Consider the following 15,222-nt stretch of genomic DNA (forward strand, 5'->3'; position numbering starts at 1 on the left):
AAAAAGTTTGACATTTGAATGGGTAGATAAAGCTGCTACCACAAGCCATAGGTTATTAATCAAAAATTTTCAGTGCCAATAATGAGATATCTTTCAATGAGCTATTGGTCAGGGCGGTTATAGAGGGCCCCAAAACAATATAGGCTATTGCCAGTGCTCTCAGCTACCCCCTAAAACTAAATAATAAGACCCTATTTCTGAAGGTAGTACATGAGTTGGTTATGGGACATAGAGAAATCAAGATGCTCTTGAGCTACTGGCTGGCTACCATACTGTCAACACGTTCTATGCAGATTGCTAGGGGAGAAAAGCTACCAACAGTCTTGTACAGCTGGAAACCCTACATGCTACTATACTAACCTGCCAGACAAGATGTGCCCACTGGTGTAATAGTGACATTACTGTTACGGGGTAACTATATGACCATGACTGCTATGGGAAGGGAGGCCTCAAGTCTAATCAAGGCCTTTGTGGGTAATCTATTATTGATTGTATGCTAAATGAACAGGCTATCTAAATATTGATGTTTCTACTTGTACATTAGTGCTGCTCTCAGCCTCAATCACAGAAGTTTCATTCTGTAATGGCAGAGGTTAATGCAGAGATGCATAACTGATGAAAGTGATGAGCATAAGTGACTATTATATGCTCAGCACTTAAAAGGACATCTAAACTACACACTCCAAAGCTCTGGGAACCTCTTAGAAGAGTGAGAGGATAGGCATGGAATACTATTTTCTAGATACCACATGACTTTTATGGTGGTTTGACTGCAAAATGTCCTCCATAGGCTAATGTGTAGGAACACTTGGTCCTCAGCTGTTTGGGAAGGTGATGGGAACTTTAGGAGGTAGAACCTTGCTGGAGAAAGTGTATCACTGTATATAATGTCTTATATTATTATAAGTGTTATACTCTGGCCCTACTTGCTCTTCTCTTCTACTTCCTCCTGCTGATGTGATACTGTAATACTGGATTTCTGTTCCTGCTTTGCCTGCCAATAGTAAAAAATAAGAGATTCTGCCTAAAAACGAGGTGGGAGGTGGACTAGAGCTACCCTCTGGAATTGTGAGCAAAAATAAACTATTTCCTGACATAATGGACATAGTCCCATTTTCAATAGCAACAAAAATAAATAAAATACCATGGGATAACGTTAACCAAGGAAGTGAAAGATCTATACAACAAAAACATAAAAATACTCAAAAAAGAAATTGAGGGGGACTTGAGAAAATGGAAAGACCTCCCATGTTCCTGGATAGGCAGAATTAACATTGTGAAGATGACAATCCTACCAAAGGCAATATACAAATTTAATGCAATGCCAATTAAAATCCCTACAGTGTTCTTCACAGAGATCTCAAATCTCATATGGAAAGGCAGAAGGCCTTGCATATCCAAACATATCCTCAGCAAAAGAAATACCTCTGGAGGCATCACCATACCTGATCTAAAGCTATATTACAAAGCCATAGTAATAAAAACAGCATGGTACTGGCATAAAAACAGGAGTATAGACCAATGGAATAGACTTGAAGACCTGGACTTTGGGTCAAGCAACTATAGCTACTTGATATTCAACAAAGGCCCAAACAATATAGGCTGGATAAAAGACAGCATCTTGAACAAATGGTGCTGGACAAACTGGATAACCATATGCAGGAAACTGAAATTTGATCCACACATTTCACTATTCACTACCCTCAAATCCAAATGGATCAAAGACCTCAATATAAGACCAGAAACTCGAATACTACTGGAAGAAAATTTAGGAAGTACCTTCCATGATATAGGAATAGAAAAAGACTTCCTTAACAATACCCCAGTAGCTCACAATCTTAAACAGTCACTCAACCAATGGGATCACATGAAACTGAAGAGTTTCTTTACAGGCAAGCATACAATAAGCAAAGCCAATAGATTACCCACAGAATGGGAGAAAATATTTGTGGGTTATCCAACTGATAGAAGCCTAATCTCTAGAATATACAAAGAACTCAAAAATCTAAACAGTAAGAAGTCAAACACCCACTCACAAAATGGGGCAAAGAGATGAACAGGCAGTTCACAGAGGAAGAAATACAAATGACAAACACACACTTAAGAAAATGTTCATCATCCCTAATCATCAGAGAAATGCAGATTAAAACAACTATGAGATTCCACCTTACCCCAATAAGGATAGCAAACATCAAAAAAAAAAAAAAAAGAAAGAAAGAAAAGAAAAGAAAATAAATGCTGGTGAGGTTGTGGAGAAGTAGGAGCACTCATCCACTTTTGGTAGAAATGTAAGATGGTACAACCACTTTGGAAAACAATATGGAGACTCCTGAAAAAGCTGACTATAAAGATTCAAATAGACCCAGTTATTCCCTTATTGGGCATCTACCCTAAAACCTTCAAACCACAGGCCAGAGAGATTTGCTCGACCATGTTTGTAGCGGCTCAATTCATAATAGCTAAGAGCTGGAGTCAACCCAGATGTCCATCACTAGAAGAATAGATAAATAAGATGTGGTATATCTACACAATAGAATTCTATACAGCAGTAAGAAAAAATGACACAATGGAATTTGAGAAAAAATGGTTGAACCTGGAACAGATCATTCTCAGTGAACTTACCCAATCACAGAAAAAAATTTACCACATAGTTTCACTCATCTACAGCACCTAACCTGAATCTACCCAAGATACCTTACATACCCAGCAAGCATCTCATGGACTAGACACTAGGATGGATGGGGATGGGGGGTGGGATTCAAAGGGGTGGGAAACACTAATCTAGACCCAAACAGCAATGGTATCATAAAATTCTACTTCCTAAAAGGCACACCAAATGGCTGAACCTTCACCAGTCCCTTACAGGAAACACCTGAACCACAAGACACTGGAGAGGATAGGATCAAGTCTAACCTAAATATTCTACATCTTCCCTCCATCCCTCTTCCTCTCTCTCTCTCTTCTCTCTAACTCTTGTATATTAGTTATCTTTTTCCTCATTTTCTTAGTGGGCACTGACCTGTTACTCCCATTACCAGCATGGGGCTATCATCCACAATGAGCTTTTGATCAGAGAGACCTACAAGGTTTCCTAAAAGAAAGACAGATTTCTGTCAGAGTACTTGATGACCCACCAAAGGTTAGTGGTAAGACCCTACTGCTGAAGACACCATATGCAGTTGACACGTAAAATTGCACAGCATGGCTGGAAGCTAGAAGAGTCAGTCCCCAGACAGTCAGCATGTCTAGTTCCAGAAGGTGCTACATGGGAGACTGAGGGAAATGACCAATATCTGCAACTTACGGTCTAACCTACCTAGCAGCAAATAACCTGTTGTGGTGCCCACACAAGTGCAATAGTGGCACACAGCCATGGTGGGGAACCAACTGCTCTTGATTTGGCTAACTGATCCCCTCAGTGGTACAGAACCCATAGCTGGAGCTGGGAAACAAGTCAGAACCATATCCAAATATAAGCCCAGTCTCCAATATCAAGCTACCATCAATCATGGGCTACAAGAGAGCCTACACCTATTAAATTCTCCATAAGAAAAGTAAGGGTTATCTCATTTGTCCTGGTGCTAACTTACTCTCCATTGGAGAATCTGCTTCTCTTTTTCAGATAAATGTAGATCCTAAGGAGAGAGCCACCCCATCATACCTCAAAAGGGCCCTGGCTGAAACTAAGAACAATTGGCGAAACAAGCAAGGGTGTTGTTTTCCTGATGAACTGAATACTAGCACATGGGAGAAGGAGACCAATACAGAGAAAAATCAACTCCTACCAAATCAGAGAGCCAGAGCCTCAGAGGCCCCCAACACCTCATCACTTGAAGCAAACTAAAAACAAACCCAACATGGCTCAGGGAAATTTTTCAGAAGAGGGGGCGGAAAGAATGTCAGAGCCACATGTAGGGTCATGATATGCAGAAACATTTATCTTACCCATAACTGTGGGCTAACTCCACAATGTACAACTCATATAGCTCAACAAGGAGGGGCCAATGGGGAGGGGGTAGGTCATGGATGAGCCTAATAATGGTACCAAACTGACTGTATTTGCTGAATACAAAACTAATAAAATAAAATAAACTCTTTCCTTACCTAAGTTTCTCTGGTCAGGTAGTTCACAGTAATGTGAAAATGATTGGTACACTGTTATACTCATTAACTCATATCAGCTGTGGTTTCTTCTACAAGACTGACTGCACCAACATGGATGCATGGGTAGGCTTGGGACTCCCAAGACCCCGCTCATCCCAGAGTGTCTATTGGCAGCTAATGATTGCTGTGGGAGATAAGTCAGGTTCTTCAGTGGTATAGCTACTGATCAATTGCCAAACTCCAGCAAATAACCTCCCACCCATGACCACACAGTTAAACTCAACGGGTTACACATGTGAACCCCTACCACATACACACACCATGAACGTAGAAAGGGGATTAGCTGGGAAGAATAATGGTGTGAGTGTGGGAGGGAGAGAAGAAAAGGTAATAGGGGGTTATTGATATCAAAATACATTAAATGCATGTATTAAATTATCAGAAATAAAATGGAGGGCTGGAGAGACTGCTTAGTGGTTAAGGCACTTGCCTGCAAAGCCTAAGGACCCAGGTTTGATTCCCCAGTACCCACATAAGCCAGATGCCCAAGGTGGCACATGCATCTGGAGTTCATTTACAGTGGCTAGAGGCCCTGGTGTGCTCATTCTTTTCTTTTTTCACTCCTCTCTCTTTGTCTCTCTCTCTCTCTCTCTCTCTCAAATAGATAAATAATAAAAAAATAAGGGCTGGAGAGATGGCTTAGTGGTTAAGCGCTTGCCTGTGAAGCCTAAGGACCCCGGTTCGAGGCTCACTTCCCCAGGTCCCACGTTAGCCAGATGCACAAGGGGGCACACGCGTCTGGAGTTCATTTGCAGAGGCTGGAAGCCCTGGCGCGCCCGTTCTCTCTCTCTCCCTCTATCTGTCTTTCTCTCTGTGTCTGTCGCTCTCAAATAAATAAATAAATAAAATTTAAAAAATTAAATTAAATTAAAAAATTAAAAAAATTAAAAATAAAATAAAAATTTTAAGTCTGATTTTTCCCAAAACTTAGTTAAAAGTTATTTCCTCAGGAAGAAGTTTTCAGGTACCAAACTATATTGTGATGTAGTTATATTAAAAGGATCAGTGATAATCAAAAAAACTATAATGAGGGTCTATTTCCTGATATTAGCTTGTGCTTCTGCATCTGCAGGATCTGAAGGAGAATAATTCTGGATCCTTTTTCTTCTCACTATGTATGTCCTTAAAATATATGTCAAGGAGCACATATGAGATTCAATAATTTTCTGGAGACATATATTCTTAATTTGAGATCACTGATGTGGAAAACGTCCCTTTATTAAGTTCCATGGCTCCAGCCCTTACTATATTATGCCTAGAACTACCAACCCTAGAAAAATTGGCACAAGGGAAATATAAGAGGTACATAAAATACAGGGTATATACGGGAAAAGCTATCTCAGAAGTTATATATCATATAGAAATATTTAACTTCAGAAAACCCAAAATATCCCCATTCCAGTCTTATATACATGGTCAATACAAATCTAAGGTGCAAAGTACCCTCCAAGGAGAAGATGAAGACACACAGACAGAGGCAACAAGGACTTAAGCTTCCTGGCTTCTCCCAGGTTCGTTCCCCTTCCCACTCCATCTTGATCCCTCCCTCCAGGTCAGTCTACAACAAGCAAATTCTTTGTTTTATCGTAAGCTCCATAAGGATTCACAACCTATAGTTAACATAATGCGCTGTATTCTCCCAGAAAGTGAAATTTCATCTTATAGGAATTGGCTTTCCTCAGTTTGAGATCACTACAAGCTCTACTCCCAGGCAGTCAGATGGAAGGTGAGAGCAAAGACACTGACAGGACTGCCCCACTCACAAGATCCCTGAGCTCATTTTTTTTCTCCTATCAAGGCTATGGACACACCTCCCAGGACTGGAATCGCCATGACAACAGCAGAAGTCAAGGGTGAGCAGGTTAGTGGAACAACGTGCTTTCTAAATTTTCCAACAAGGCCTGAGGCTTCACTCACTCATGAGATATAAAAATTCATTCTGACAGTGCTCCTAAATGGACTCCCAAACCCTGAAGGAACATGGTTTATTTTGGGGGAGGAATTACAGATGGAGTTTCCATTGAGTCCCTCCTTGGGGAGTTGGTTTTGTCAGAAAGACAAAAACCCTAAGACAAATAAGAGAAGGACATATAAATTATTTTCCACAGAGTAAATCCATTTTCCACAGAGTAAAGAGATGTGACAAACCAGGACAAAAGCAATACCCCAAGGAAATAAAGACAAGTACTTTTTAAAAATGTTTCTGTAACAAGGCCTCCCCACAGAGACTACTCAGAATAACTCAGGTCTAAATTCGAAGGTGAAAGTCAGATTCATATCCTTTTATCAAAAAATCCCCAAAACAGCTATTCTGCACTAAACATGGTTCTCTAGCTCTGTGATATGTGGGTTCTGTATCACTCAGTTCTTGTAACAAGTTTATAAGGTACACACCACCCTGAGCTGCACTTTAGGGAGAAACAAAATAGAAAAGTCAACCAGCTCCAAATATATACAACTGAGTAACACAGCAACATGTGTGGTGTGGGAAAGGTCCCTGCATCCCACAAGAATCATAAACAGATTCCTTCGTTACATTTTTTGAGCCTCCAAACATACTAGACAACATCAGGAGTATTTACTCTAGACAAATTTGTTTTTCTTCTTGTTGATGTTCTGTCTGTGGTACTTTAGATTCAACCAAAAGCTTCCCACATGATAGGCAAGTATTCAAACATTGAACTACACCCCCTTACACACCAGCTCTATTTTCACCTCATATTTTAATATGTGTGTGTTGCTGTATGTGTGGGTGTGCACGCATAACGGAATACGTGTGGCAGTCAGAGGACAACCTCAGAGTGTTGGTGCTCACCTTCCACCTTGTCTGACATGGGATCTCTCAAGTTTTTGCTGCAAACGAGCTGGCCCGCAAGCTTCAGAATTCTCCTGTCCCTCCCACTGTCATAGGTGTGCTGGGATTATAAACACATGTGCCACTATCCATTTGGCTTTATATGGGTGCTGGGGGCCCAATCTCTGGTCATAAAGCTTGTATAGCAAGCACTTTTAGCTTCTGAGCCACCTCCCCAGCCTCACCTTTTCACAGTTTATTTTGAGGTAGTATCTCACTATATATCCCAGGCTAGCCATGAACTTGCAATTCTCCTGCCTTAGCCTCCCAAGTAGCTGATATTTCAAGCGAGTGCCATCAAGTCTGCATCTAGATTAATTCTTAAATTTTAGGGGACATGAGGGATTACATGAAGGCTTCTTTAGACACAGGATTCTGGGAGTTTCTAATGTGGTAATTCTAAGATACAGCCTGAGAATTTCATTTCTAACAAGTGCCTAGCTATTGTTGGTACTGTTGCACCAGTACCAACTACAGGAACGACACTGTGAGAATACTGTCAAGTCCTTCTAAACTAAAGCTCCCTAGCTAAGTCTCATTGTCTTGGTAGCCTTTCCCACCTAATTAATCTTTCACTATTTAGCCCCAGGCCCCCTGGGGTCTTGCTTCACAAGCTCTAATGTTATCTTTGACAGTGCTGTGTGCTGTGGGTCCCTGAGCTTTTTAGAAAATACAGAATGGCCATTCCTTGGTATCCATGGAGGATGGCCTCCAGGACCACCATAAATACCCAAATGTGGATTTTCAAGTCACTTATATAAAATGGTACACTATTTGCATATAACATATACACACCCTCTATTATACTTTACATCATATCTATATGACTTGTAATACTTAATAAAATAAAAATTCTATATAAATTATATTACCTAGGAATGACAAGTAAAAAAGGCTGTACATGTTTAATACCGATGCATTCTTCCCATATATTTTCCATTTGTGGTTGGCTGAATCCATGGGTACAGGACTTGAAATAATAGTTGTATTTCTCACTCTAAAACTTTAGGAGGTAGGGCTGGATCTTGTCGTTGTTGTTGTTACTTGCTTTGTTTTTGTTTTTCAGACAAGGTCTCCCTATATAGTTCAGTCTGGCCTTAATTTGAGATCCTGCTGCCTCAGCCTCTCATGTGCTAGAATTACAAGTATGTACCACCACAACTGGCTGGCATTAAATAATTCTTGAGATCCTATGAAATACAGAAAGAGGAGCCTGGAAAATCCAAATAGGCCCACTACAACCAGTTCCCTGAAAGGCAGCGACCATTTTTCATAACCTCTTAGGATTTCCTCTAGGAACAAATCACAAAAGAGCATTAAGACTTTTTCAGGTATTCACACTAAGCAGTTAAAAAAGTAGTTCCAATGCCTTGGACTGGCCCTTTAATAAACTCCTCCCACCCAACCATAACACAATCCTCTATCCTTAAGAGGCTATAACTATATTCTGTGCATTCACTGCTAATTTTCTGTCTGGTCAGTCTCATGTGAACCTTAAGGGAAATAAGGAAGCCCATGATCCAGGTCTGCTTACACAAGAAGCAAGACTACAGAAAAGGGGCCAGCAATCAGAATTAACCAATTTAATGCCTGACTTGTTTATCCTGCAGAAAACATCACCTGGTGATGCCTTCATTGATCCCTTCAGAGAGTAAAATCTTTACCCTAGGCTTTTGTAGACTGTGAAAAAGAAATGAGCAGTTTACCAACAAATAAAAATAATTATAGGTTTAAACAACAGCAAGAAACACACAAAATGCAAACCAGGCCTAGTTCCTTTATGTTTGTGGCCATGGCTGTTGCAGATATTGTTATGAAAAGAACAGAAATTAGAAAGAGGGAACATAGGAGTACATACAACCTAATAGGAATATTACCATTAGGCAATATGTTCATACAATAAAGCTCTCAATAAAAAAAAATAACAGTAAGTGGCTGATCATAGAAAGGGCTCAGGCACAAGTGTAAGGAGACCCAGCACAAGAAAGAAGCCTTATAGAAGCCACTGCACTTCACTGTGAGTCATGAAGAATGACAAAATCAGTGAAAATCGGGCCTTGTTTGGGACTGTAAACAACCAGGTTTGGGGACCATTTTCCTTGGTCCAGGGAGCAACTCAGAAATCATCTCTTCATACCATCTTAAGGAGTGCAGCCTGTTTCTGGAACTATTGCATTCTAGCCATCAGGTTATCAGTCAAGGCCATATCATACATTGTACACCACAAAAGTATCCCAGAAAAAGAGTAAGAAGACTACATATTTATTAATACTATATGTCAACAACTATGTTCAACTCTTCTTTCTCTTTTAGTTCACATGAAAGCTCAGTAATGATGGTGTTATGGCATGCAAATTATATAAAGGGTAATTAGGAAAGTGTGAATTTGTCTGTTTGCACAGCAAGTGAGCTTGAGATTAGTATTCAACTCAGATCTGACTCCAAATCATACTCTTAACCTTTATATTGTATTCTCTCCAAATAGTAAAGAACATATTTTGAGTTCTACATAAAAATACCAAAGGACAATGAAGAAGAGGCAGAAATCAGAGAGCCCTTTAACTTCATGTGACTGATTAAGGAGGCATTGTGGAAAACATGGCTAGGTGTGGTGGTTTAATTCAGGTATCCCCCATAAACTTAGATGTTCTGAATGCTAGGTTCCCAGCTGATGAAGATTTGGGAATTAAAGCTTCTTGGAGAAAGTGTATTTGGGGGGGCAGGCTTATGGGTGTTGTAGCCAGTTTCCCAATGCCAGTGTTTGGTACACTCTCCTGTTGCTATTGTTCATGTTATGTTGGCCAGGTGGCGATGCCCACCCTCTGCTCATGCCATCGTTTATCCCTGCCATCATGGAGCTTCCCCTCGGGCCTGTAAGCCAAAATCAAGCTGCTCTTGGTTGGGTGATTTCTACCAGCAATGTGAATCTGACTGCAACACTAGGTCACTACTGAATAATTGGAAGATGTGACCTCTATTAGCAGTCCATGAGAACTACAACTTGTGTGTCATTTCAGCAGCCAGTAGGGAAGGAAAATAATAGAGACTCATTATTTAACTTTGGCCAAAAAATGTTCCTAATATCCTTTTGAATCTGAAGTATAGACCTAGGCCAGATGCATGAATAACCAATAGATATACCCACCTCACATTTTCCTAAGAATTTATACCAATCAGCATGATCAATGAAAAAGAGAGTGCATTTATAGTTAGTTCTTAACTCAGTGAACTGAACTACAATGCCTTCATGAGAATAAGAATAACCCTGAAGGGACTGGAGAGAAGGTTTCAATGTTAAGCGCTTGCCTGTGAAGCCTAAGGACCCTGGTTCAAGACTCAATTCCCCAGGACCCACGTTAGCCAAGTGCACCAGAGGGTGCACACATCTGGAGTTTGTCTGCAGTGGCTGGAGGCCCTGGCACACCCATTTTCTCTCTCTCTCTTTCTCTGCTTCTTTCTCTCTCTCTTTATCTCTCTGTCACTCTCAAATAAATAAAAATGAACAACAACAACAAAAAGAATAACCCTGGAGTTAAGTCTGGGTGACTTGGCATGACTTCATGTGATGGCGCTGATTGAATAGCTCTCACCTTCTCTAGAAGCCTCCTCATTCTGCAACATTTGATATTCTAAAACCATTTTATCCTCCCTCGCTTATTCATTGGCACTGGTGTTGCAAATTTGTTCAATGAACTATTTTATGTTCTTCCCCTAGCCATCTGGCAACATTAACTCTCTAATAGATTACTTCGACTTGCGCATTTTTTGACTTTTAGTTGAATTGTGCAACATTCATAAATAGCAAATGCTGGCTGATTAGAATCAATGAAAGCCCTTAGAGTTGTCAGTGAAAATCATTTGAAAGGCACCTGATTATTTTTAGAAGAAAGTTTTTACACGCATATTCTTATGTCATCTGTTATGTATATGTGTATGTATTCATTTGAATTTGGATGGATTCTTGCAAGCTAGCTACATTTTGAATAGGTGTCATATACATTTGGCTTTGGAGCTAGACACAGTTGGGTTTGAATCTTACCTTTGCTACTTACAATCTGTGTGTGAACATAGGTACAATTCTTTTTTGGGGGGGTACAATTCTTAACTTCTCTGTAGCCCCAGTTGTCAAAATTAAAATAGATATAATCAATTTTGTGCAAGATTGTCATGAAGAATAAATTAGATATCAGCTTTTATGTCCTGGGCACAGTGTCTAGGTATATTATGATTTGAAAATTAGTAACTACCATGACCAACACAATGTGTTAGTAACTGAGGATTATGGTTGACACTGTTTGTTGCTTCTGCCAACCCATAATCCTACATTTCTAAAAACTGCTATAGGGATGGGTTTCTAACACTGTATTTTTATTATATGACACAGATGTAGTCTTAGGTAAGAATAAGAAAATCAAGGAAATGTGAGTTTAAGTAACTTTCCTTTGCTTACTCAGCCATTGAATTTTTTTGACAACTTCCATAATTATAGACTATAAGCCACGACAACCCCCCCCCCAGTTTTCCCTGTTACAACTCCTCTCTCTATCATATCCCTTCCTCCTCTCAATCAGTCTTTTATTTTGATGTCATTATATTTTCCTCCTATTATGATGATCTTGTGTAGGTAGTGCCAGGCACTGCAAGGTCATGGACATCGTACCCTTACCTTGGCTCTTACATTCTTTCCACCACCCCTTCCACAATGGACACTGAGCCTTGGAAGGTGTGACAGAGATGTTTCAGTGCGGAGCTCTCCTCTGCCACTTCTTCTCAGCACTATGGTGCCCAGGTATTGAATTTTTTACTCAACCTGGTAGAATCTCTGTTCTGAAAGTATGGACTAAGAGTGGGTTCACATTGGTCCTCTAAATAAGAATCTGTGAGGTGCTCAAGTCTGGAAATGTGTATTTCAAGGCAGTACAATTCAGTCTGTGGAGGATGTTGGTGCTCAGGAACAAGCACATCTGGCTTTGACTGGAACTCAAAGATGGTAATGGCTTTGGGAACTCCATATGCATAAGAAACTATTGCAACTCCCCATATCTATTCCCTCCCTCTTTCATCTTTCTTTTGCTTTGAGTGTACTTCCATTGCCTTTAATCAAAAGATCTTGTGACAGGAAGTCACCAGTTCTTTATGTGTCTAGGAGAGCCAAAGCATTTGAAAAGCATCTTATTTTGTTTACTTATAGACAGGATCTTATGTAGCTCAGGCAAGCCTTGAACTCTTGATCCTCCTCCAATTCCCAATTGTTAGTATTATAAGACACATCACCATGATTTGCTTGATTATTATTATTATTTTGGTTTTTTGAGAAAGGGTCTCACTCTAGCCCAGGCTGACCTGGAATTCATTATGTAGTCTCAGGCAGGCCTCAAACTCACAGCAATCCTCCTTCCTCAGCCTCCTCAGGGCTAGGATTAAAGGTATGTACCACCATGCCTAGCTTGATTATTTTTTAAAAGAACTACTTGTTTTCAACTCATGATGAATACTATGTATAAAGTTAAAATAGTTGTCTGCATATGGAAATCATGATTGCATAGTAGAATAAATCCAAAGGGAGGAGTCAACATTTCTGATCTTACCAAATAGATCATTAAATTTCCAGAACCCAAACAAGAAAAGAAAGACCCCAGCTCTTTACCTGGTGTTGCACTGGATACCGTTGGCCACTGCTGATCAGGCCCTCCTGGACCAGCTCGTAGAATGCCAGCCTCCTCCAGGTGCACAGAGCTGAGCAAACATATCGACCCAAATAATAGTTAGACCATGAATGCTTTTCTACCTGTCTTTCCACCCTTAGAAATTGCTTCTATTCTAGAGGAAGACTTAAGCTAACAGTTTCTGCTCAAGCTTGAACTGCAGCAATTATCACTGAGCAGTCACCTTGCAGAAACTGCAGAGCCATTGCTGGCTTACTGCTTACTGCATGGCACCAGTAATAAACATGTTCTATCTTTATGGCAACTTTGGTTTTTATTAATGCACTGTAGTACCCACTAAATCTAAAAAAAAAAGGCCCACCAAAGGGAAAAAGCCATTTTAACACCTTAATGCTGATGAGGAAAACTTGTTCTCAAAACTCCCAAACCTCAGGTGGGTTCTCTATAATAAAGAGGAAAATGTATTGAACTTATTTACTGATCATTTTAGTATTATAAGTAGTAATCCTACCAATTTGGCTATCCAATTCATTCATGTGTTGCATGTGTAGGTATTACCAGGAATTAAACCCAGGGCTTCATGTATACTTGCCATATTTTCTACATCCTCAGTTCTTTTAAAATTTATTTTAAAACAGGGTGTCACTAAGTTGCCAAGGCTTGCCTTGAATTTGCTATCTTGCTACATTTGCCTCCTAAACAGCTGGCATTACAAACCATCACCACCACATCCAACCCCAATTTGTGTGTATGTGTTCATTTTAATTTTTTATTTATTTTATTTGAGAGAGAGAAAGCAGAAGAGAGAGAATTGGCATGCCAGGGCCTTTACCTTGTACATTTGGCTTACATGGGTCCTGGAGAATTGAACCTGTGTCTTTTTCAGGCAAGCACCTTAACCACTAAGCAATCTCTCCAGCCCTGTACTTTTGTTTTAGATTTTTACTTGTTTACTTGTAAGGAGAGAGAGAGAGAGAGCGAGTACATTACAGGGCCTCTTGCCACTATAGACAAACTCCACACACATGTACCATCTTGTATCTGGCTTTGCATGGTTAATGGGGAATCAAACTTGGGCCATCAGACGTTGCAAGCAAGTGTCTTTAACCACTGAGCAATTTCCAGCAATGAATATTTTTTAAAGAAATGTTTATTTGGTACACTACAAGAGGGAGCAAGCTGGACAGTAACAGACTACCACGTGCAGCCAGCCCTGCTTAATTCATAATATTATTTTGTGTTTTACTTTTCATATATCTTTTATGGCCCACCCAGTATTTCTTGGGACTATAGGAACCCAATCATCATCAGTATAAACTTGGGTTAAGAAGAAACTAATTCAGCATGAAACATTGCTGAGACATGAACTGAGCGATCTTTGGAGCCTAACAGAGAAAATGCAAAACTATTCAAGGGGAAAAAGTACACTGTATGCATTTATGTATGTCTTCAGCTAATTCAGATTTGAGCTTCAAATATGTGTAGATGGATGAAGGAAGGAATAAACAAGATCCTAAGTCAATATCCAAGAAGTTCCAAAATTGGAGGATGCTTTTTAAGTAGATATTTGCTTATCTTGCAAATTAAATGAGTAAAATGAAACTTGGACTACTGACTGAAAGAGTTATGTGAGACAACAGATCAGGCAATTTTGAACTGCTATGGGGAAAAACACCTCTAAGTTCCTACTATATTCTCTTACTCTTTGACTTCAAACAATATATCTAATAAAAATTCACTCATTAAGCTTTCACTTATCAGTATTGTTCCCTCATATTTAGACTAGATATTTTTTACAAATATTAATGTTATTTAAGAGGTCTTGGATCCCACCAACAAAATATATGAACTCCAGTCATAAAGATGTAACTACCCACAAATCAGAAATTTCAGAAACAAAGCTATAAACAAAATCTGGGGCTGAAAAGGCCAAGCACATATGTGGGGAAAAGAGTCTTATTTAAGTTCTCAGCTCTAATATGTGTTTTGTGTATGATACTGTGAGAAAGATAAGCCATTTTAGTTTTAATCTGTATCTCATTTCTTATTCTGTTTAATATCTTAATTGAAAACTAAACATGAGCACATCTGGCTTTGGCTAATTTTTATTTGAAAATACAACAAGAAAATGATGTGGGTTTTCATATTTTATTTTAAATGTAGTTTTAAAAAAGTTATTTGTTTGCAAGCAGGGCAGGGGGAGGGAGAGAGGATGGGTATGCCAGGGCCTCTTGCCACTGCAAATGAATACCAGATACATTTGTCACTTTTTTCATCTGTTTTAACATAGATGTTGAGTGTGGTGGTTTGATTCAGGTGTCCCCCACAAACTTAGGTGTTCTGAATGCTAGGTCCATCTCTGATGGAGATTTGGGAATTAATGCCTCCTGGAGGCAGTGTATTACTGGGGGTAGACTTATGGGTGTTATAGCCAGTTTCCCCTTGCCAGTGTTTAGCACACTCTTCTGTTGCTATTGTCCACCTGATGTTGCCCAGGAGGTGACATCCACCCTCTGCTGGTGCCATTTTTCCCTGCCA

General features: G+C 39.7%; 3 protein-coding genes across 15 annotated transcripts in view; all 3 read right to left on the reverse strand.

The window, feature by feature from the left end:
- Positions 1 to 15,222, reverse strand: part of LOC101615472 (protocadherin alpha-C2) — a 313,953-nt gene that overhangs the window by 25,195 nt on the left and 273,536 nt on the right. For all 13 annotated transcript variants that reach the window (XM_045132062.1, XM_045132063.1, XM_045132064.1 and 10 more), the window contains one exon: positions 12,666 to 12,754. In XM_045132062.1, the coding sequence (XP_044987997.1) occupies positions 12,666 to 12,754 (89 nt within the window). The remainder of the gene's footprint in view (positions 1 to 12,665; positions 12,755 to 15,222) is intronic.
- The window catches only part of LOC123454033 (protocadherin alpha-8-like), a 210,716-nt gene continuing 208,185 nt past the window's right edge, over positions 12,692 to 15,222 (reverse strand). Inside the window, 1 exon segment of the mRNA XM_045132074.1 lies at positions 12,692 to 12,754. The gene's annotated coding sequence lies outside the window, so the exon portion shown is untranslated.
- The window catches only part of LOC101596839 (protocadherin alpha-5), a 239,654-nt gene continuing 237,124 nt past the window's right edge, over positions 12,693 to 15,222 (reverse strand). Inside the window, 1 exon segment of the mRNA XM_045132075.1 lies at positions 12,693 to 12,754. The gene's annotated coding sequence lies outside the window, so the exon portion shown is untranslated.

This window comes from Jaculus jaculus, chromosome 13 (genome assembly GCF_020740685.1).
Source record: "Jaculus jaculus isolate mJacJac1 chromosome 13, mJacJac1.mat.Y.cur, whole genome shotgun sequence".
Classification (NCBI taxonomy): Eukaryota; Metazoa; Chordata; class Mammalia; order Rodentia; family Dipodidae; genus Jaculus; species Jaculus jaculus.